Source organism: Prunus avium, chromosome 5 (assembly GCF_965620075.1).
Source record: "Prunus avium chromosome 5, drPruAviu1.hap1.1, whole genome shotgun sequence".
NCBI classification, from domain to species: Eukaryota; Viridiplantae; Streptophyta; class Magnoliopsida; order Rosales; family Rosaceae; genus Prunus; species Prunus avium.
In genome coordinates this window covers 23,360,625-23,384,422 of record NC_142288.1, presented here as the reverse complement: position 1 = coordinate 23,384,422, position 23,798 = coordinate 23,360,625, and the positions used below count along the sequence as shown (strand labels likewise).

The 23,798-nt window shown below is 38.6% G+C and overlaps 2 protein-coding genes and 1 pseudogene across 3 annotated transcripts; all 3 read right to left on the bottom strand.

Annotated features, from left to right (window-relative positions):
- Positions 1–173: 173 nt before the first annotated feature.
- On the bottom strand, positions 174–5,703 carry LOC110771722 (cellulose synthase-like protein G3; annotated as a pseudogene).
- Positions 5,704–7,658: 1,955 nt separating this feature from the next.
- Positions 7,659–11,213, bottom strand: LOC110771745 (cellulose synthase-like protein G3). Its single transcript, XM_021976095.2, has 6 exons — positions 10,528–11,213; positions 9,710–9,859; positions 9,499–9,624; positions 8,930–9,373; positions 8,485–8,829; positions 7,659–8,269 (listed from the first exon to the last, which is right to left on the bottom strand). Exons 1-6 carry the CDS (start codon positions 11,116–11,118, stop codon positions 7,721–7,723), a joined length of 2,205 nt encoding a protein of 734 aa, XP_021831787.2. The 5' UTR covers positions 11,119–11,213; the 3' UTR covers positions 7,659–7,720.
- A 7,554-nt stretch (positions 11,214–18,767) lies between these two features.
- ARF9 (auxin response factor 9) lies at positions 18,768–23,623 on the bottom strand. Of its 2 annotated transcripts, none has more exons than XM_021976101.2 (14): positions 23,099–23,623; positions 22,888–22,994; positions 22,650–22,751; positions 22,255–22,311; positions 21,996–22,148; positions 21,821–21,905; positions 21,524–21,614; positions 21,199–21,363; positions 20,974–21,087; positions 20,818–20,890; positions 20,540–20,693; positions 19,781–20,394; positions 19,489–19,676; positions 18,768–19,392 (listed from the first exon to the last, which is right to left on the bottom strand). In XM_021976101.2, exons 1-14 carry the CDS (start codon positions 23,112–23,114, stop codon positions 19,266–19,268), a joined length of 2,046 nt encoding a protein of 681 aa, XP_021831793.2. In that variant the 5' UTR covers positions 23,115–23,623; the 3' UTR covers positions 18,768–19,265. The 2 variants fall into 2 exon arrangements, with proteins under 2 accessions (XP_021831793.2, XP_021831792.2); XM_021976100.2 differs by having other exon boundaries at positions 22,888–23,012; positions 23,099–23,622.
- Positions 23,624–23,798: the final 175 nt, after the last annotated feature.

Genomic DNA, 23,798 nt, shown 5'->3' with positions numbered 1-23,798 from the left:
ACTCGGTTAATTTTAGGCTCTATTCAAAAGAATGTAGAGAAAAAAAAAAAAAAAAAAAGATTACTTGTCTACGCAAACAACTTGGCCATATAGCAATTCACTGTAACCCCTTTGGGCTTTCATAATGTTTTACCACATTTATTTATGATATTGATGACGGTCTCTCTAATACAGGTGGGCTTTACTAATATTGATGACCGTCATTTTAATGGAGGTCGGCTCCACTAGTGTATGTGGAACCCACATATATTAGAGAAGTGATCAACAATATAGTCAGTGAATACGGTCCAAATATCAACACCCTTTTTTATGTGCCTAAAACTAAAAACACACTTTTTGGCAGTGTCACTTCCTTAAGAGCAACATACGCTGCTGCATAGAGAGCTAATGCAAGAAATGCTGAAATTACAGTAATTTTTGTTGGAATTCTTCCTCTATCTCTCCTACTGATTATGGCTTCATAAATCGGTTTGCAATTCAATATGCCAAAACTAGCGATAAACATCTGCAGGAACAGTTCCTCCAGGCTATTGCTGCCTCTGATAAGCTCTACATTCCCCCAAGCAAAGGCAACCAAGTTGACAATGGCAGCCATTGTTAGGGGCACAAACAAGGGTGATGAGGCTCCAAACTCAATGCTTCCTTGTTCGTATCTTTTGCTTTGGTCCTCGTCAAGGACTTTGCTTGTCACATTGAACCCATGCGAGGCAATGCCTAAGGATTTAAGAGAGAACTCAATGGTTCCAAACAAGAAGCTTGAAAGTCCCCTATTCATCCACATCCTTTGGTCATTCCACCACCTATGGAATGTTCCTCCAGCTAACACAAAATCTAGGAGATCTTGACCGTAGGCTCCGATACAAAGATACACATACAAGAGAAACCATGGATTTGAAACCTGCCCGAATAAACATTACGTATAACTGTTTGACAATAAAATAATTCACATTTCTCTAGAAGAAGAAATTGAGAAGGGTAAATGTACATTACTTTGGAAATATAGTGAGTCCATTGATGAGAGCTAGTTGGGGGAGGAAGGCGTATGTGGTGATTGGAATGGACCAAATGGGCCAAAATGCATAGTGAGCATAAGCAAGGCCCATAAAAGGGCCCATGGCCCGAGTGCCATGTGTAATTGGACTATGCTTGGAGAAAGCCACCTCAAGGTCCCCTATGGACCACCTTTTGTTTTGATTCAACACATCAACAAGTTTCATTGGCGCATCCCCATAAAATGCTGCCCTATTTGGATGGCAGAATATAGACTTCCATCCCTCACAATGCATTTGATAACCAGTGAAGAAATCCTCTACAAGTGAGCCGTATCTTACACCAATCTACACAATTTACACAATTTATTATTATTTTTTTTTTTTTTTACAAAGCGATATTTTAATAACTGTAACGTACGGTGAGAGGGATCGAAGTCGGGTGCAAGGAGACCAGCACATTACCAAACCAATTGGCCTAACCCACAACTGGATCAATTTCCAAATTTAAAATAAATAAATAAAGGAGAAGTTTAAAAGAGTAATTACATATTTGGCCGAATTACCTTTAAGCCCCAAGTGGTATTCTTCTCATAGTTGCAACCGGCAACATGGTGAGCCAATTCCAGAACCTCTTGAGACTGAATGGGTTTGTTCACAACATTGTTTGGACCAAGTTGGGGCATTTCAGGAAGTAAAAGATGTGAGGGGCCTCCAAAGAAAACCCTTCTAGAGAAAAAGCACCCTGTTCCTAAATAATTTGGTCCCAATAGCCCGTCCATTCCGAAAGGGTTAATTTTGTACAAACGTTTGTGCTCACATGCATATATGTCCTTCTTGTTGATGCCACGAAAACGTTGAGGAAACTGCACAAACCCTAATTTGGATCGAAATTTGGGGTCCGATAAGTAACATAGGGCACGATGGGGTGTTCGAGGGTCTAGGTGTCACAGTCTAGAGTCAAGATTGTTGGAGCATTGGTCATGGTGGCTGAAACTCGAAGCTTTTTGTTACACCACACCAATGCATACATGAATGAAATGAATTAATAAAAGAGATGTTTGAATGGGAAAAATAAGTACGTCGGAAAGCTTACAAGGGCATTAAGGGCACCAGCTTTAAACTGGTGGGGTGATGTCCTGCGTTTTTCTCTCGACACGTATATTAGGTTTGGCATCGAATGTGCTGTGATGTCTTTGTCCTTGCTCTTGTCCAAAATAATCTGCTCGATCATGTTACACACAGATACGCATATGCATTAGATTTGAACTCAGATCATCTTTAACAAGGGCACAGATCCAGCCATGTCTAGATAGGGCTATAGCCGAACTGAAATTTGGGAGAAAAGGTAATTACCTAGGTATAAGTTAGTCTATATTTTTTTTGAATCCTGGATTGATGTATGTTTTCTAGCAAAGTATAAAATAAGTGTCACTAGAAAAAATAATCATGAGTACGTTATTTTTTTGAAGACCTTTCCTATTGAGAGGGGCGATAGCATACTAAACTCACACACACTACACGGATGCTAGGACTCAACAAATTGTCTAGTACGATTATTGCGTGATTAATTCTTCATAGAAATGCTTAGTGTTGCTTTGAGGTAACCTTTGTTCATTTTTTAATGATTACGGAAAGGGGTGATAGAGAATCAAAGTAGTCTAATCATATCATCAGAAAAGTGAGAATAAAGAGCTTCACCACTTGAGATAGAAAAATACCTGGATGACAGTGGGATGATCTTGTCGGGTACACTCATCCGTCCATTTCCTAAAAGCTTGACTTTCCCCTTCTCCCGTTATATGTTCATGCCCAACTTTGCCTCTCTCAATTACATTGTTTACCCTTACTTTCAGGCCTTGGTATATATCCTGTGCCATGGCATGATTCAGAACAAAATATAGTTAATTGATCTAATGGTTTGCTCCATAAATCTAATATCATTCTATGAAACAAGGGAGTTTCCCATCTTAGGAGTCCCGTTTGGCCTATCTACTTGCCTTCTCTCCCTCTCATTGTATACTCTCCGAAGGTTTTTTTTTGGTACAAGAGGGAGGTGGTTTACACAAATATTTATTGGGTGTATGGGGTTTCGAATCTTTACACAAATGTTCTCATATGAACACACCGTGCCGTAATTCACATTTACAGTTTAACAACATAAGCATACATGTATATATATATATATATAATAATTAAGATGTTAAATTAAATGCACACTTGTCTTGAAGAATTTAGAAAAATCTAAAAAAAAGTAGAAACCTCAAGAAATGTCTACCAACTTTGACAAAGTCAAACTTTAAGACATAATTGTTGTAGACATTCTAGAAAAGTCCTAATAAAAATCTTGTAATAAAGTAATATTATTATATTGTAAACTATTTGACAATGGCGGCAGCCTATATCTATAAATAGGTGTTGCCTCTTGTATAAGTGAGCTATAAGCCAGAAAATAGGAAAAAGGCCGATAAGCCTAGTAAACAGTTTCTAGTTATTGAAGGCCAATAAGCCTAGTCCTCTATAAAGCCTTGTACCCATCTATTGTTAAATAAATAAAAGGGATTCTTAGATCTAGGTCCAAAATGATTAGCTGTTATTGGATTTAGTCCACACGTTTTTAGTTTTAGACGTAGGTCCTTTGACTTTATTTACTTTTTTGTTGTGTCAATTTTACCCTTTGAGGTAAATAAGAAAAACATATTGAAAAACTAAAATTTAATGCATAATTTCCTTGTAATTGAATTTTGAATTCTTTCCTTGATAATATTTACATAATATATACCATTTAATCAATGAAAGTAAAACCCACATATTATACCTATGCAATGGACAATAGGACAATATATCTATACCGTGAGATAATATATCTACATCATAGGTTGAACAAACCACAAAACATCTTACCTATAAGTAAGGTGGAAAAATAAACAAGCAGAATATTAAATTACCTATAACTTAGGTGCATAAAAACATAAGTCGGACAATATATGCTACCTATATCTCCAGTACATAAAAAAGATAAGTGGTAAAGCGTATGTTACCTATAACTTAGATTCATAAACAAAAAGGCAAAAAAGTTTGGTACCTATATCTCATGTATGTAAAAACACAAGTCAATTAATAACTTTAAAAAAAAAGCAAAAGGAATATGTTACCTATAATTTAGATATATATATGAAGAAAAATATATCAAAAAATGTATTACCTACATCTTAGGTATACTATACATAAAATAACAACTATAAAGAACAAAATGACTGAACCTGATTTAAAGCTGAGCATATATTCAACATAAAATAATAATAATAATAAAAGAAGAAGCAGAAAAGATAAATAAGAATAAGAAGAAGAAAAAGTCGATACTATGACTGCATAGCAAATGGATATTAGACCATGCTTCAGCGGGTCATTTGTGCCTTCGGATGAACCCCAAGTCTGAATCTCCATTATTTTCTCATCTATTTTAACGAGTGTTTGGCTTCCTTTGAGCACTAAACTCATTCCATTATTTCTTTCTTATGTCAATGTACAACATTTAAAAAAGAAAAAAAAAAAAAAAAGAGGTCTTCCTAATTAGGTGCTTTACTTACCATAAATTTAGTAATTTATTATAAAACCACCATAAAATTTGCTGCAATTAATAACTTCATTATTCCGTACGTTTTATGTGCTCAAGGGTAAATTGGATAAGGAAAGAAATATAATATTGGCTAATTATCTCATTAAGGTAAGTAATCTAAGATAATGGGAAATATTGGAAAAAAAAATGATTTTAAAAATATAAAAATAAAAAGATTGCATCATACAATATTTAAAAAGGAATGTAATCTTATGTTGCACAAAAGTCAAAGGACTTGTATCAAAGTCACCAAATCCGAGGATTAAACCCAACTCCAGAATGGGAATTTGGATCTATATAAACTTTTCTATAAATAAAATCACTTTATTGTTCTTCTAAAATCCCAACATAAGGAAATTGATATATGGTACTATACTATTTGTAGCTATTACCTTGATCTTCTCAGCCTCAGCAAACCGAGAATGATCCATTGCAAAATAAGCTTCTGGGTTGCACTCCACTATCTTGTTCTTTCTACAAAAAGGCAACCAGTGCCTTGCAAACTTGGAAGCCTCCACCAAAGAGAGTAAGAGCCGAGCCGCCATCGTCCGAAACATACACTGATACCTTGTCGATCGGGTAATCATAAGCCATGACCGATAAGGCCGTGTTCACCACGTTCATTGGCGGCTCCTTGTCCGGATCAGCAGTGCATATGAACACGTCCAGTGCTGGAAAGTCCGATTCTTCCACGACCTTTTTGAGGTTTTCAGGGAATTCGATTCGATGTATTGGATTCATCCGAAAAGATTGTGTGGTGGTGAACATGAAAGCGAGGACAGAGTCGGAGATGAGGAGGATGAGGGTGATGAAGAAAGAAGGGAGGGTTTTGGAGTGGAGCAGTGACAGTGCATGGTGATAGAGTAGGGCTAAGATGGCACACAAATGAACCACCGCGAACAGGCGGTTCACGGTGGTTCTACGAGAGGGTTGGTGAGTGTGAAGCGGGAGCTCATCATATGTGTGGTGGACATGGTGGTGTTGCTATGTAGCAGGCATTGGATGAGTTTATAATAAAATCTATTTGTCCACCTTCCCTCCACCTTCCCTAGAGAATCTGCCCTACAACGGGGGATATACTTGTCCTATGGCCATAAACAACTCGGATTTGGACCATGATGATTATCTTCTTGTTGGAATATATGATCTGCAATTATTCTTGTTACAATCTTTTGTTTGAAACGTAGCATTATGTGAGAAGCTGCATAAGAGTGCGATCCATGTTAGGCCAATCACATTCAAATCCACAATAACAAATAATTTTCAGATTTTTGCAATTCCATTATTTATAGAAAGAGATGGTCAGAATTTGTGTTTGTAGAGGGTTCACGTTCCCCACTTGGCCTTGCCTTAATTCTTTAATGACGATTAGGGTAGTGGTGGGTGGCAGGACCTTGAACATTTGGACATTATCACATTTTTGCTCAAATTTTAGCTGTAGTGATAACAAATTAGCAAAATCATACAACAATGTCTCTTTCTCAAAGCATCTGAGAATTTGTTTACTATAACTAGGTTAGATTCTAACTTCTAGCAAGATCCATATACAAGAATATGTCATAATGAAGTAATTGTCACCCACTAGCTTCCACTATGTTGATGTTGCTAGACTGAGAATATATATGTACTAATCAGATTGATTTTTATTCATAAAACTTTTACTCATAAAACGTAGTTAGTTTCTCCTTTGAGAAAACATTTTGACCATTCTAAAGTGTTTTTTTTTTTTTTTTTTTTTTTTTTTTTGGTAAAAAGGAGGGCCAAAGGCCCAGCAACAGCAGAAAGACTACAAAGGAAGAAAGCGAGGTCTGGAGGTGCCAATGGCATCAGCAGCCAGAGGATCAATAATAGAAGTCGGAGGCAGGTCAAAATAGTTAATGCCAGGAGCCAAATCAGCACACATTGCAGCCAAGGCATCAACAGCAGTATTCATCTCACGGTAAATATGCTGGACAACACAGTTCCAATCACCATGAATCTTTAGTTTGCAACAATTGATGATATTATAGAGAGGATGGTTGGCTCCAGTAGGGTTATTAATTAAGTCCACAGCAATACTGGAGTCACACTCAATCACCACATCCCGAACCCCAGCATCCCAAGCTAAGGAGAGCCCCCAAAAAATGCCCCATAGTTCTGCCGCAAGGATAGGACCCACTCCCAAATTTCCAGTAAAACCTTTAAGCCAAGCACCATCAGCATCTCTTAATAAACCACCAGCACCAATCATTCCAGTAGTATTATTACGACTTCCATCAGTAGTATTATTACGACTTCCATCATTCTAAAGTGTTTTTGACTTGTGTATGGTTGACACTTTTTTACTTTGTAGCATCTCTATCTCATAAAATAGTGTTTTCATTTTCTTGATTTCATATTATAATAAGTTCTATAATTTAGATGTCATGTGTTTATGGGAACTCCTTTTCTTAAGTTATTAAAATAGATATGTGGATGATTCCATAATTTACAAATATGATTTAATAGTTTTCTTTTTTGTTTTTAGGTAGCTTTCATGAGGGTTTGTTTTTTGGGCATTGGAGTTCTAAAATAATTTTCATCCAATGTTACGTCATTGGTTATTTCAGACTCGTTCAGTCAATGTAAGCATTCACCTCGCAACATAAATCTGGCAAAAGATCGTTAGCCTCATGATCTAGTAGTACCTTCAATTCAATATATGTAGGTCCATATACATCCCCTTTAAATTTAACATGACTCATTAAGCTTTTCATTGTTTATATTAATGTTACAAAGAAGTTTCCCAAAAGACCTAAAAGGAAACCTAACACAATGGCGGCAACCAAGTGGTCAGATTAACTAAACTTTCTTTTGCAAAGAAGACTGAGTGGAGATAGTAGAACATTTCTTCTCTTAGAAAACTTAGCATTGAGGCCAATGATTAAACAAAACAATGGTCCACAGCTTTGTCGTCAAGCTTTTGGGATCTCTCATAGGGACTCCAAATTCATTATAAAATTGTAGGGATCTAACAACGTTTTATTCGAAATCGCTTTCTCTAGACATAAACTAAAATACAATTTATCCAATTCTAAATAAATCTAAGAAATAATGGTTTTTAAGGCTAAAATTAGTACAGTTTTTGGGGGGTTCAGTTCCTAAGAGTAATAACATAAGCTGCTGCATAAAGAGCAAATGCTAGAAATGTTGAAACTAAAGTAATTTTTGTAGGAATTTTTCCTTTATCACTCCTAATTATGCCTTCATAAATTGGTATGCAATTTACTATCCCAAACCCAGCTATGAACATCTGCATCAACAGTCCCTCCAGGCCATTCCTGCCTCTGAGAACCTCTACATGCCCCCAAGCAAAGGCAGCCAAGTTGACAATGGCAGCAGTTGTTAGGGGCACAAACAAAGGTGATGGGACTCCAAACTCCATACTTCCTTGTTCGTACCTTTTGCTTTGGTCCTCGTCAAGGACTTTGCTTGTCACATTGAACCCAAGTGTGGCAATGCCAAAGGACTTGAAGAAGAACTCAGTGGCTCCAAACAAGAAGCTTGAGAGTCCATTAATCAGCCACATCCTTTGGTCACTCCACTTTTGGAATGTTACTCCAGTTGAGTAAAAATCTAGAAGATCTTCACCGTAGGCTCCGAGGAAAACAAACACATATAAGAGAAACCACGGCTCTGAAACCTGCAATAAGTACTTCAATCTTAGTGCACATCTTGTCTGACCCTTGTATATTTAGATTACTACATTAGACACTTATGAGATGTTGTCAAAATGTTAATATGAATCTTAATTAGGTCAAATTAACATTCTAACATTGCGACATGATATATCAGACTGTTTGATTATGGACATTAAATTACCAATTATTTAAAAAGTGGAATTGTGAAAAGGGTTACCTTTGGAAATATAGTGAGTCCACTGAGAAGAGCTAGTTGGGGTAGGAAGGCATATGTGGTGATTGGAATTGACCAAATGGCCCAAAATGCATAACAATAAGCAAGGCCCATGAGCGGGCCCATGGCTTTTATGCCAAATGTAATTGGGCTATACTTAGATAAACACACCTCAAGGAGGCCTATGACCCATCGCTTGGTTTGATTTAAAACATCAATGAGGGTGATTGGGGAATCCCCATAAAATGCTGGCTTATCTGGATTGCAAAATATGGTCTTCCATCCCTCACACTGCAAACGATAACCAGTGAAGTAGTCCTCCACCAGCGAACCATATCTCACACCAATCTACACAATTTAAGAACTTAATTCATCAGTTTTCGAATCTAAGTGCACAATGACTTTTTTGGAGCGGAAATAACAACTCGCTCAAAAAGAAAGAGTGTACCTTTGATCCCCAATTGGAGTTTTTTTCATAGTTGCAAGCTGCAACATGGTGTGCCAATTCTAGAACCTCTGGACTCTGAATGGGTTTGTCCACCACATTGTTTGGGCCAAGTTGGGGGTTTTCGGGTGGTAAAAACTTCGAAGGGGCGCCAAAGAAGACTCGTCTTGAGAAAAAACACCCAGTTCCTACATAATTTGGCCCTAAAACCCCATCCATTCCCCGTGGATGAATTTCAAACAACTGCCTGTTTTCAGATGCATATATGTCACTCTTGTTGATCCCACGAAAGCGTTGAGGAAACTGCACATACCCTAGTTCAGATTGAATTTTGGGGTCTAAGAAGTAACAAAGGACACGATGAGGTGTTTGGGGATCATTGGAGAACATGTCACAGTCTAGGGTTAAGACTATTGGAGCATTGGTCATGGCGGCTGAGACTCGAAGCTTTTGTTACAACACACCATCAGATAAATATAAATTAGTTGGTCAAGAAATGAAGATGATTGATTAATTAATTGAGAATGAAATGATTATGTGAGCACCAAAAAAAAAAAGGTATGGAAGCTTACAAGGGCATTAAGGGCACCAGCTTTAAAATTGTGGTGTGATGTCCTGCTTTTCTCTCTAGAGACGTATATTAGGTTTGGCATTGAATTGTCTGCGATGTCTCTGTCTTTGCTATTGTCCAAAAGAACCTGTCCACGTACATGTATATGTATGCTTTTAAGTTTATAGAGCGTGAGGAGAAAGTGGTCCACCAGTTGGGATAGAAAAATATACCTGAATAATAGTGGGATGATCTTGTCGGGTAAATCCATCTGTCCATTTCCTGAAAGCTAGCCTTTCCCGTTCTCCAGTTATATATTCGTCGCTAACTTTGCCTCTTTCAATTACATTGTTTACCATCACTTTCATGCCTTGGTACATAATCTGTGCCATGATTCAGAACAAAACATAATTAATTAAGCTTAATCTGGGTTAATTAGGCCAGTCCTGAATGTGATGCGATGCGCCCATACAACTTGGTGTTGGCTGTTTGTGCCGTCATTGGCTCATGCATTATGAAGAGGATAGGGACCCAAATAGGTATTGCAGCCGACGTGATCACGTTTCTGTGTGTTTTCGTTTCTTTATAGCAAGACCCCATGTCTATTTGTTTCTTGCTTAATGCAACCTTTTGTGTTCTGAATACATGAGCAATTTTGGTAGGGGCTTTTATAAAGATTAAGAAGGTCTCTCTTTTTTGGTATGAACCATGAGGTGGTCCTGAATGGGCCCCAACTATGGGTGACACCTTTAAGCCTTAACCACAACCCAGACTAATCCCCACTCACACCGGATCGGCCCGTAAGGGGTAAAGTGTTGGTCAAAGTGGTCCCTAATTACGGTGTAACTAAGAAAAGTCATAACAATTAGTATTCACAGTGTAATAACATAAGTATTATATGATGTTCTCTTGTCACACAATATAATCCGTAACTATACTTATTTATGTGACAATATAAACCTGATAAGAGGATATTAATACTATACATATTGATTTAGCTAAATATATTTATAGTTAATAATTAAGCAACATTGAAATATGATACTATTACCTTGATCTTGTCAGCTTCAGGTAACCGAGAATGATCCGTTTCAAAGTAAGCTTCAGGGCAGCGTTCCACTATGTTGTTCTCTCTGCAGAAAGGTAGCCAGTGTCTTGCAAACTTGGCGGCCTCCATGAAAGCAAAGAGAGTGAGAGCCGAGCCCCCATCATCCGAAACATACACCGAAACCTTATCGGTCGGATAATCATAAGCCATGACCGATAAGGCGGTGTTTACCACATTCATTGGTGGCTCTTTGAACGGATCAGCAGTGCATATGAACAAGTCCAGCGCTGGGAAATCCGATTCTTTGACAACCCTTTTCAGGTTTTCGGGGAATTCTTTACGGTAAATCGGTGTCATACGAGAAGATTGTGTGGTGCTGTACATAAAAGCCAGAATAGAGTCGGAGATGAGGAAGGTTAGGGTGATAAGGAAAGAGATGAGGGATGTGGAGTGGAGGAGAGAGAGTGCATGGCGGTAGAGAAGGGCTAGGATGGCACACGAGTGAACCACCGCAAACACGCGGTTCGTGGTGGTTCTACGGGAGCGCTTGTGGGTGTGTAGTGGGAGGTCATTATGGGTGGTGGTGGTGGACATGATGGTGCAAGAGTGGAAACTCTTTGAGTCTGAGTCTCCCTTCTTGTACTTCTGCTATTTCATAGGCAGGGCATGAGGTTTAGAGGTTCTTATATAAATGCGTAAAGGTCCTTAGTTTCTGTCTTTAGTATGTGCCACACCAGAAAACTTGTATGACACGGGGATAGTATTGTTTTGCTATACCCCGCCAATCACAATCTGTCATGTGAAAAAGTTATCATTCGTGGCATACCATGATTGATCGGAATAACAAAATAATGTTATCCCCATTTCATATAAGTGTTTCTCATGCCACAGGCCCCAACACCTTTCGTACGTTGTGATGCATCTCTATCAACCATCAATCATTTTAAAACCAAAGACTCTGGAGATCAAGAATAATATACACAATCATGCACATTATTTGTAAACAAATCAGCTTATAATAATGTATTAGATGGATGTAATTAACAAGTCAGATAATGTTTTATTCTTAATTCGTGAAAATTACGACGAGAAAAAAATTCAGTAAACATGAATATTAGTGTTCACAAATATAGTTTGTATTGACACCTTTCGTTCCCAATATACTAAATAACAGTCTTTTAATATATTAGGCACTGAAAATGCTGATACAAATCATATTTGTGGACACTAATACCCATACTCATTGAATATTTATCTAGTAGTGAATTTTGATTATTATTTTAATAAAAATCAGGCCATGAATGAAACAAATCATGTTCTACCAGTCAATTGACAGTGTGGCTGTAGCTTAGTATGAGTGATCTGGTTGACTGTTAGAATTTGAGCACAGAATAATTGAAGATAGCATTATCAAATGGAGCTGAGGCCAAGAATTGAAAAATAATGTGCGTTGGAGAATGGAAAGTATCAACCTCCCAAATTTCATAATTTCTGGATCCTGGCCAAGAATAAAATATTCATTTGACATTTTATTTTTGGGATGTCAAAAATAACATCTCAACTTCCAGCCTTCATTCCACATCAGCTTTGACACATCGGTTGGAGTGATGTGAGATGTTATTTCTAGCCGTTAAATGTCTACGTGGCACTTTTGACACATCAGTTGAAGATGCTCTAAGAAAAATCTTTTCAATAAAAAACAAAATTATTAAAAAGAAAAGTTATTGCCTCCCAGAAAGATAATAGTATATATAGTATTATTTATGTCTTTCTTTTAATTCAATTTTGTGAAGAAAAAAGAAACTGATTTTATTGAGGTCGTGTGGTTCTTGAGTGTTTATATCTTCTTGGTATGGAGTTTTCATAAGAATGAGATCCATGTAAACAGCTTACAGATTTTCGGAAGTTTGATTTTTATTATAAAAAGATGTATATATGTTGCAAACGGCTTATAGATCAAGTGACTAGGAGGATCGGCATCTACCACCGAGGTCCTGTGTTTAATTTTCCTGCATTCTAAGAGAGTAGTCGATATGTCTACGGCTAGTTGTGGTCGTAGTCACACTCCCACTTGGCCCTGGGCCTGACTCAATTATTTTGACGAGGGTGATGGTGGTGGGCAGGGCCAACGATGATGTGAGGATGTCCTTGTTTTCATGGGCCAGTATAGCAAGAGGATATGTCTTTCTCAAACATCTGAGAATTTATTTACGTTAGAGCATCCACAATGAGTTTCCTAAATTACCTCTTTAAATAAATTTTAGGAGGATTTGAAAAAATACAACTCCAACCATACTCCTTATCCACCTTCTAAAATAGGGAGATCTCTAGAAGCTCCTAAATCTGAGGAGAGAAAAAAAAAACTCCTAATGACTCCTTATAATTTAATGCTGCTTTATTTTATGAGTATTTTAAATCTTTAATTAATGCTAATTATTTTTTATATTATTTTTAGGGTTAATTACAATTTAGTACCATGTACTTACACCCTTAAGACATGTTAGTCCCCGTATTTTCAATTTTAACAATCGCATACCCTTAGTTTGTAAATTTTTTGCAATGTGGTTCCGCCGTTAGGGTTTCTGTTAAAACTCTCTGTTAACTGCCTACGTGGCATTGTGGGTCCCACATTTTTTAATTTTTTAATTTTAAATTGATTAAAATATGAATAAAATATTAAAAATAAAAAAAAATCAATAAAATCAATAAATCAAAAAATAAATAAATCTCTTTCTCTCTCTCTCTCTCTCTTCCATTGTTTCCTTTGATCTTGGCTGGTCTTTCTGCAGTCCAGAAACCCATTTGATCCATCTGGGTCTTTCATCATCTTAGCTTTTGTCCTTTTTTTTTTTGTTGTTACAGTTGGGATTTTAGGGTCAAAATCCACAAACCAATCTTGAAACCCAACTGCTCCCTCTCTCTCTCTCTCTCTCTCTCCATGACAAGAACCCAGAACCTCATCCCCCACGAACCCATAACCCACCTGCAATTTTCTTCTTCCCCCTCCCTTTTCTCCCTGCATTCCCCATGACCACCACTCTTCAAACCCCACAAACCCAGAACCCATGACCCCATAACCCACAGAACTCATCCCACCCCTGCGATTTTCATCTTCCCCCTCCCTTTCTCCTTGTATTCCCCATGACCACCACCCTTCAAACCCCACGAACCCAGAACCCAGAACCCCAAACCCCATGAACCCATAATCCACATAACTCATACCCCCCCACGATTCAAACCCAGATAATGAAAAGCACAAACAAGCATTTGGATTTTGGGGTCAGAACCCAGAACCCCAACCCCCACGAACCCAGAACCAGAACCCCCACGAACCCAGAACCAGAACCCCCACAGAACCCATCCCCCCCCCCCCCCCAAAACCCCAACATCATCTTAGCTTTTGTCCCATTTTTCTGTTAAAGTTGGGATTTTGGGGTCAAAATTCCAAACCCATCTTGAAATCCAGCTGCTCTCTCTCTCTCTCTCTCTCTCTCTCTCTCTCTCTCTCTCTCTCCATGACCAAAGCCCGGAACCCCAGCCCCATAACCCACAGAACCCATCCCCCCTCCCCCCTCTCTTTCTCCCTGCATTCCCCATGACTACCACCCTTCAAAACCCACGACCTCAGCCCCCACAAACCCATAACCCATAGATCTCATGCATAAATTGATCGCGAATTCGAGCCCAATAACTGGTGTTCTTGAGAAACTGGGACAATTGCTCACGAATCTGGGTCCAAAACGTTGACGTCGCCAAAATGCTGAAGCCCTGCTATTCGGAAAAGCTTGGAAATCCGATGGAACTCCGAATACAGATTGTCTTGGTATGAGGGTACGGTGAAGGATTCAGATTGGGGGGGAGGGGAGGGGAGGGGGGAGAGAAGAATCGTGTGTTGTTTCTTGTGGTACTATGGGGAAGAAATCGGGAGGAAGGAGGGGGAGGAAAGAAATCTTGGAGGGGGAAGAAATTGGGGGGCGGGGTAGAAGAAACTGGGGGAGGAAAGAAATCTGGGAGGGGGAAGAAATTGGGAGGAAAATGGGGAAAGAAATCGTGGAATTGGGGGAGAAAGAGAGATTTTTAAAAAAAGATTTTTTTTTTTTGGTTTTTTAATATTTTAATCAATTTAAAATTAATAAAAATTAAAAAAATATGGGACCCATAATGCCACGTAGGCAACTAACAGAGGATCTGACGGAAACCCTAACGGCGGAACCACATTGCAAAAAATTTACAAACTAAGGGTATGCGATTGTTAAAATTGAAAATACGGGGACTAACATGTCTTAAGGGTGTAAGTACAGGGTACTAAATTGTAATTAACCCTTATTTTTATAGAGATTGACCAATTAAAAAAGAGTTATAGCATTTATGAAAACCTAAATTAGAGAGTGATTGAAGTTAAAATTTTATGGAGAGCTCCTAAAATAGTTTTTTATATATTTTTATATAAATTTTAACTACAAAATAGAGAGCATAATTGTAGATTCTGTTACGTTCTAACCACTAGCTAGTCTTATAATCCTTTGATGTAACTGGCTTTCATCTTCTTTTTAGTGAACTCGATAACAACGACGACAACAATAACAACAACAGCAACAAAAGACGCAATGACTGGGTGGAGGAGGAGATGGTAGAAAGCTTAGCAGTGGGGCAGACTAGAGTGTCAAAGAGAGAGAGCATGCAGCTCCCTAAACCCAACGGCAAGGCCAACCGACGAGAACCAATGAACGCAAGGTCTCTTTCTTTTTTTGGTCAAAGACGATGCTGACCTTATATGGATGAAAGACAGGCTTTCTTCCAAATTAGTAAAACAAAACGGTGGTCCACTGGTCCCTAATGACACTACTGACACTACCATTGAAAATTTGAAAGTAATTGGTGCTACTAACTGAAAAAATATATATATATATATAAAAGAGAGAGTGTGACGCAGCATGAGAAATAAGTGGTTAAAACCTTAGTTTAGAATATAAAATTCCAAAATCTACCGTGAAGATATGAAGAAATTTTAAAGTTTATTTAATAAATTGAAAATAACAAAACATAACTCTAGTCACAGGTAAAATATGTTTAAATACTCCTAAAAACCATAGGAATAAACAAATGAATTAAAATAGGAAAATAACAAAGTTTCCAAAAACTGTAAAAATTTTAAAACTAGATTTCGGGCTACTAAATGATCTCGGATGCCTGGAAAAACCCATACATAATGGTAAAGCAATGAGTTTTTCTCGTGACGCCATTCTCTTCGAATTGACTGGTCATGGGCCCGATTCTGAGCTCATAGCCCAAATCTGCAATTTGCACGATTTGCCCTTGCAGGTGCGTGTCTCCAGCTCCTCTTTGATTGCTTCCACCATTTGTTCTACATCAGTCCCTTCCACTTCCGAAGAACTCGACCCCGAGTTATCATCAGAATAAATTGACTCATCGTCATGGAACTCATGTAGATCCGCAACATTGAAAGTGCTTGATATGCCCATGGAATAACGAAGATACACAACATAGGCATTGTCGTTTATCTTCTTCAAAACTTTGTAAGGGCCATACTTCCGAGGTTTCAGTTAGTTGTAGGTACCAATTGGGAAACGTTCTCTCCTTAAGTAAACCATCACGGAGTCTCCTTCCTGGAACAACTTCACACGACGGCACTTGTTAGCGATGACTTTAAATTTGGTTTTGGTCCTCTCTAGTTTTTCCTTCACTTCTTCCCTCGCAATCTGAACCTATTTAGCCATATTTTCAGTAGCTACACTAGTATTCTGGGCCCTTGGAAGCTTGACCAGGTCAACCACATGCCTAGGCACCGAAGTGTAAACAATGGCAAATGGTGATTTTCCTGTGGAAAAATGAACATCACTGTTGTAAGCAAACTCCACATGTGGCAGTGCAACTTCCCATTGCTTTGGCATGTCTCCACAAATGCTCTTAACCATGTTTCTGAGGGTTCTGTTGGTAATCTCAGTTTGACCATTTGTCCGCGGATGTGTGGTGCTACTACAATTCAAATCTATACCAAACATCCTTCACAAGGTTATCCAAAAGTGGCTAAAGAATTTGGTGTCAAAGTCTGATGTAATAGATTTAGGAACACCATGCAACCACACAACCTCCCTGAAAAACAATTTGGCTATATTGGAAGCATCTGCAGTCTTCTTACAAGCAATAAAGTGTGTTATCTTGGAAAACCTGTCAACCACTACAAAACATAATCGACTCATCGTTGTGTACGAAGGAGTCCTAGAACAAAATCCATAGATAAGTATTGCCAAATATCATCAGGGACATGGAAAGGCATATAAAGACCAATATTTTATGGGACTGTCCTTTAGATACCTGATAGTTGTAGCACTTCCACACAATAGTGCTGACATCTCGCTTCAAGTATGGCAAAAAATAACGCTCCTCCTGGTCATAAGTGCTCCATTTTTAACGTGCTTCACTGAGTTTGTTTTATAAAAATGCAACCGGTCTCTTCTCTTGAGACAAAATAGCTCCAACACCCACTCCACTCGCATGACATTTGACCTCAAATATCTTCTCAAAGTTGGGAAGGGCTAGAACCAATGTTGTGCTCAACTTTTCTGTAATGAGGGCAAAGCTTTGCTCTTGCTCTTCACCCCAATTAAAATTTTCACATTTTAGGCATTCAGTAATTGGTGCAGTCTGGGTACTGAAATGTCGAACAAAACGCCTGTAAAAGGTGGCAAAGCCATGGAAACTCCTCACATCACTGTCTATTTTCAGGGTAAGCCACTCCTGAATAGCTCGCACCTTATCGTCATCCACGTGGATACCATATGTACTAACAACATAACTCAGAAAAAGTAACTTGTTTGCAACGAAAGTACCCTTTTTCAGGTAAATAAATAGCTTGTTCTCTTGCAGAACCTTCAAAACCTCCTTCAAATGTATCAGATGCTCCTCATTGGTTTTGTTGTAAATTAGAATGTCATCAAAATAAACTACAACAAATGAACCAATAAAGGGACGCATAACCTGATTAATAAGCCTCATAAATGTGCTCGATGTGTTTGACAATCCAAACGGCATCACTAACCATTCGTACAATCCATCATTGCTCTTAAAAGCTGTTTTCCACTCATCTTCAGGTTTGATCTGAACCTGGTGGTAACCACTCCTCAAATCAATTTTGGAAAACACTTTAGAGCCCTCCAGAACATCGAGCATGTCCTCCAGGCGTGGAATTGGAAGTTTGTACTTAATGGTGATTTTTTTGATTGCACGACTATCTACACACATGGGCCATGTAATGTTCTTCTTCGATACCAACAATACAAGAACTGCACACGGACTCATACTTTCTCGGATAAACCCTTTTATTGAGTAAATCTTCTATCTTTTCTCCAAGAATCTCATTTTCTTTAGGGCTCATACGGTAGTGGGGCAGATTGGGAATACTAGCTCTTAGCGCCAAATCAATTTGATGTTGTATATCTCTCATAGGTGGTAGCTCATCATGTCAATCATCTGAAATCAACTCCTAAAAATCAATAAATAAAAAATTTACCTCTTTGGGGCAAGATACACCCTTTGACAAGACAGCCAACAACCCATTCACATACACAGGTTACACGACATCATCTTCTTTAATGTATTCATCAAACTCTTGCTTGTTGTTCGACATCACCAGAAAACCTGAGTTCTTTGGCTTCTCTAATTTTTTAGATTCACTAACATAAGCCATAGCGATCTTGTGGGAACCTCAATTGAACAAATACAACATTATCACGTCTTTTATGTGTAGGCCTAGCAAATTTGAGACTAAAAAGCCTAGTGAAAAATGGCATTGATTTGTAGACCAATGGTCTCGGGCTTGTACACCCATGAAACCTTGGTAGTGTTTGTTTGTGTGTGTGTGTATGTAAAAAACCTCATTCATCTTGTATTTTAGACTATCACTAGTATTCAAAAAAATACTAAGGCGATGTGATCGATCAACTTGGCCTTAGTGGTATGTATCATTTATCAATGTTACTTATGTAGTGAAAAAAACTTTTAATAATATAATTGTGCTCAACCCTGTTATTAATTTCGATCCAAATTGAACTTTTCATCCAAATTCTTGGTCCAAATCAAGCTTGAAGAAGCCCTTTGCCCCAGCCTAAAGTTATGGGGCCTCAATTTGTTTTATTGTAGATGCAGCTTCGTTTTCCTTTTTTTTTTTTTAAAGGGATAGAAAAAGGTCCGGCATTAGTATTTTGCGTGGACTCATGAACAAATTTTGATGGGAAGAAAACAAATGGTACAGATTATTATAAATCATTCAAATCTAAACACAGCAACAGAAGATTGCATACTGCATACTGTCACTCACTAACGTCCAAAAGATTACACTGCCAAAGTAAACAGGTACATAAATATTTACAACAACAACAACATGGAACAAAGACTCCCCATCCCAAAACCCCAAACCCCAAACCCAACTGCACCACAAATAGCTTTTAAGTATTCACAGATTCTAAATCCTACCCACTACCAAACAGATGCTGCTGCTGCATTAGGCCTCTTTTAGTTTCCAGTCAAATGTCTAGAGTTAGCTCTAAAAAACGAGCTATCAATTAGCCGACGTCCTCTTTCCTTCTTCCAACTTCCCAACTTCTTCTTCCCTTTGCCCAAAATTAAGTCTCTCCTCCACAAACAAACAACCAAAAGACATGCCCCAAAAATCGAACGAAACAAAAGAGACAACGAAAAAGGAACAACCAGCCATTGAGATGTTAGTCCGAGCTTGTTACGGTTCCTTCAACTTCTAGCGAAGACAATGGAAGTTTGCACCCTGCACTAATTTTCTTCACGTCCTGACTTGAACATATGAAGATTCTCTTCACCATGTCACAGAATTCCCTGCAAAGAAAATGACACGGAGGATTTAAATATAACCAAAGGCACACATTAAAAAATTCCAAACACAAACGCTTTGTTGCAATAAAGAATACTTACGCCCACGGGTCGTCACCCATAAGCATCATGTCTCCTTCATTATCAGTAAAGACAATCTGCCATATGTTACCGGGGTGAATCTGTCCCTTGATATCAAACATCTCCTCCAGTTCATCTATAAGCTGGTCATATCCTTCCAATATTGTCAAGTCCACTGCTCGGCCAACAGCCATCCCCTGCATTTGAACCTTTTGGGATATACAAACACCATAAATCAGTACTCAGCTAAATCGTCTACCAAATATTGAATATACATAATTCAAAAAACATAAACAAAATCTACTTTGAGCACCTTGGTGCGACTTCTGGTGGATGTGGAGCAACTCTGCTTGGCCTGTGTCTCTTTCAAGGATACTTGCAACTGTCCAGGTTTGCTTTCTTTAGAAGCCTTTGAAACGTCAGATTTCTGGTCTGACTCAGCTGCCAACGAGTTACTAACACGTCCTTCAGTGGTTCCAGTAGATGCACTGATTGGTTGTAGAGGTGTCTTCTCCATAGATGGGGAGCTTGCAGAATGATTAAAAAACTCTATACCAAAAATTCGGCAACTAGTGGCTGTCTCAGTTTTCTTCACATTTTCAACATGGTCACACATTGAGTCATTTTTCAGCTTTGATGAGTTTGGAGTTGAATATCCAGAGAAAACAGTGCCAGCAGAAAAAATTTTAGTATCGTCCATTGCATCCTGAAACATAAGCTTAGAACCACCTGTCTGAGATAGCCATCCCCCATCAGTCTGAGTCCTTGAGATAGAGTTGTTATTGCTGATCACGTCTGCCTGTTGATGATGCCATAGAGCATGGTTTTCACTTCTTTTGCCTTCAGTAGCAACACTCGGTGGTGACATGTCATGAGACTGCGTCAACCCAGAATTCCAGAGAGCTGGTGCAGTTGAACTCGTAGCATCTATTATCCAAATAAAAGAAAAGGTCAGAATTATAAAAATAAAATAAACTAATTACAAAATATTAAAAATAAAAATAAAACTTATCTAGTCCAAAACAAAGAAAAAAGGGGAAGGGGGAGGAAACAGAAAGTAAAAGGTTCTTACCGAGGGCTGGAATTTCAGCAGCTGGTCGAGGCCGTTTGTTCTTCACTGCAGATGGTTGAGGAACACTTGCAGGTATAGAAGCCACAAAAGGTTCTATCTCCCAAGGAGATACCCTATCAGGCCTTGGAACTGATGCAGACTCATCCCAATGAACCTGGAAGATATTTCAGAAGAGCAAATTGATGCCTGATTTTCATTTGAGATAGGGAAAGGAGCAAGAAGGGAGAGAGGGACAAGATAACAAGAAAAAAAAAAGGGAAATGATAAGAAAAGTTTACTTTAAGTGACCGCCATTTTGAATGTGACCAATGAGAAGATATATCTTCCAGACCAATTATTGTGCCCGAAAACCTGAAAAATCAAAGAGCATCAGAAAACTCATAAACAAATTTAAAGGGAAAAAATACTACGGAAATCCTGTATTAGACTTCTACCTTCTCTCAGGAGCATCCTCCCCCTCAAACCTCATCTTGAATCTCATGCCGACGGAAAACTTGTTGTTGACGGCCTCCAGATACTTATTTAAGCCGATAATGAACTGGCTCGTCCTGGACATTTTAAAGGAAATCATGAAAGAATATGAGAAATCCCATGCAAATAATTCAATACAAAAAAAAAAATCATTTTAAGTTCATCAGGTCTAATAAAATAACACAAACCTTGGCTTATAATAGACTACAAAGAGAGTTTGGGTTGCAACAGCATGGGTTGCAGTTGCAAGCACCCCTACATGCATGCTTTGACTTGAGATCACAGATGATGGCATGCTGCTCTGCTGACGAGCAAGACGCCGAACTCCAACACGCAACTCCCCATTGCCCCCTCTGAGCCACCAATTTTATATGTATTAGATAAAATTATATATGCCCCATGTACCCTCCTACTAGAAAATTCTTTTTTCCAGGCTACACAGTGTTAGATTTAGATGACGACTGATAAAAAGAAAGCAAGAAAAAAGAGATAAGAACAAAAGAAAATGTATACCTGAGAAAAACAAAGGAATCCCCGGCACTTAACCTCTTAGAAGTAACAAAAGTGCTCCATCCTGTTGTAAGCAAGTGCCTACGCGGCTGACCTGCTCAGTTAATCACAGAATGAGGAACCATGAGTGAGGATTGATTAATATGCTTATAATATTCTATCACTCAGCGTGTCTGAATTTTTACATACAAGACTGACTGTCCAACTCATGAGAAATGAAAAAATTACATCTCTTCTTAATTGTTATGAAATCACACATTTGGGACAACTGCAAGAGTGCAAAGCAGATGAGGCACTCACCTCTGAAAATATGCTTAAACCGCCATTCATAACCATGAAGATCCCTGGCAACCAATTCCTGAGTTGGGGTTGCCTGGGTCATGTCCTGGAAGAGAAGACACAGGCATGGAAATCAACATCAACGAAAATATAGAAAGAAAAGCCAACAAAAAGGTACAACGGGCAAAATAAATACCAGTGGAGGAAGACATTCAGTGGCATGTTTCCGTAGAACAGAAAAGCCACCATGGGTACTTGTATCTGAAGCAGTTAAGATCTTGCAGAATGAGTGAACTGTAGATCTTTGAGGTTCAGGAAGACTCGGATCAGGGCTAGTAGGCTCGGCTTGCTAAACATATAAATACTAACACTATTAAAAAACAGTAGTGACAAAGAAAGTGCTGCCCAAATATTGAAAGCTGTTAAAATATGAAAGCAGCTCAATTGGTTCTTACATTTGTGTCGGGTAGTAAAGTAATCTGTGCGTAAACCTCGTCTGTTTCTTGTTCAGCCTAAAATTGCAGAAAACTCAATGTAAATTATTGCCAAATAACCAACTTTCACAAATTATTCCTGACTTGTTTGGTTTCTGAGAAAACACAGGAAATGAAAAATATATTTCAACTAGTTATAAAGTTGGAGACTTTCCAATTATTAGGACTCCTGATCAGCTGGAGCTAAAATCAACTAACGGATCCAGCTGATCTAACTTATCATTTTTCCGCAATCAGAAACAGAGGCTTACTACTTCCCATCCTTCATTTTCTCAGTAACCAAACAGAATTTAGAAGAAGAAAAAAACAGGGAAATAAGAGGATTAACAAGTAATAAGATGAGAAAGAAGGAATACCATGAGGTTAATGTTAAGGACGCGACAGAGAATCTTTGAGGGAAGATTAAACTGAGGAATCTCCTGATTCAGTTCCTTATTTGTTGGTGATGATGCCTCCAACTATATACACACCAAAAGAAAACCCCAAAATGGCAAAAAGTTCTTCAATTTCAACGAAAAGAAAACACCCCATAAACAGAAAAACGAAGTTAAAAATAAAAAAACGAAAAACGAAAGAGCAAGAAGTAAAATTTACCTGTTCCATGTGCCCCTGTGGAAAGTAGAAGACTCTCTCGTTGCTGCGAGGGACTTCAACGAGTGGGCCCGCACAGGCCTTCCATAGCTCCGGATACAGATCACCACCTGCAAAACAAACGCCCCCTAAAAAGAGAGCAGAAATTATATTTATTTTCCGAGAAAATGAAAGAAAGTCTGAGAAAATGAGAGAAAATCAACGGCCATTTCACCTTCTCGATTCGCCATCGCTGAAACTCGAACTCTCCTGAGTCAGCAAATTCCAAAAATGCCCCAACAAAGCTCAGATAATCTCTCGGTTCTCTCTCCTTCTCCCTCTCCCTCTCGTTCTCTCTCTATCTCTCTATCTCTCTCCCTCTATCTGTCTCTCTCTGGGTCTAAGCAGACAAAGTTGAGCTGAATGTATACTTATAATTAAGCATAATAAAACGACCAATAATGACTCTTAATCAGCCGTTAATACGATTTTAATCACAGAGCTCCCACCACCACAAGCACAACCGCTTTTTCTCGCTGATCGAAAAACCGTTACGCAAAACCACCAATCCCCTCTCTCTGCAACCGTTACAATACCACCATCTCTGCTCGCAAAACCGCTTCTGCCTCTCTCACTTCTCTCTCTAAAAAACCCTCACACTCTTCACGCACTCTCTCTCTCTCTCTCTCTAGGGAATCCAGGTGTGAAGAAAACGCCGTTACAGAGAATCCCCAAACCGCTTTGCGCGCGTCTTATTATACGCGAGACTTTGTTTGCTTTAACTCTGACCCTCTCTCTCTCTCTCTTCCTTTCTGTGTAACAGTTGGAACCGAACTAACCGTAGTTAAGGGTTAACCGGAGGGGGGTTAACTGGACGGAACGCCTAACGGAGAGATGGGGCCCCCGGAGTGGTGTAAAGGAGCAGGGACACGACG

Coding starts and splice junctions, on each gene's coding strand:
- LOC110771745 (XM_021976095.2), bottom strand. CDS start 11,118: ATGTCCACCACCACCACCCATAATGACCTCCCACTACACACCCACAAG. Junction 9,625..9,709: donor ATCATCCCACTATTATTCAG/GTATATTTTTCT, acceptor GTACGTGGACAG/GTTCTTTTGGACAATAGCAA. Junction 9,374..9,498: donor CTGGTGCCCTTAATGCCCTT/GTAAGCTTCCAT, acceptor TTGTAACAAAAG/CTTCGAGTCTCAGCCGCCAT.
- ARF9 (XM_021976100.2), bottom strand. Junction 22,752..22,887: donor CACAGGGGCACATGGAACAG/GTAAATTTTACT, acceptor GTGTGTATATAG/TTGGAGGCATCATCACCAAC. Junction 21,088..21,198: donor GTAGTCTATTATAAGCCAAG/GTTTGTGTTATT, acceptor TAAAATGTCCAG/GACGAGCCAGTTCATTATCG.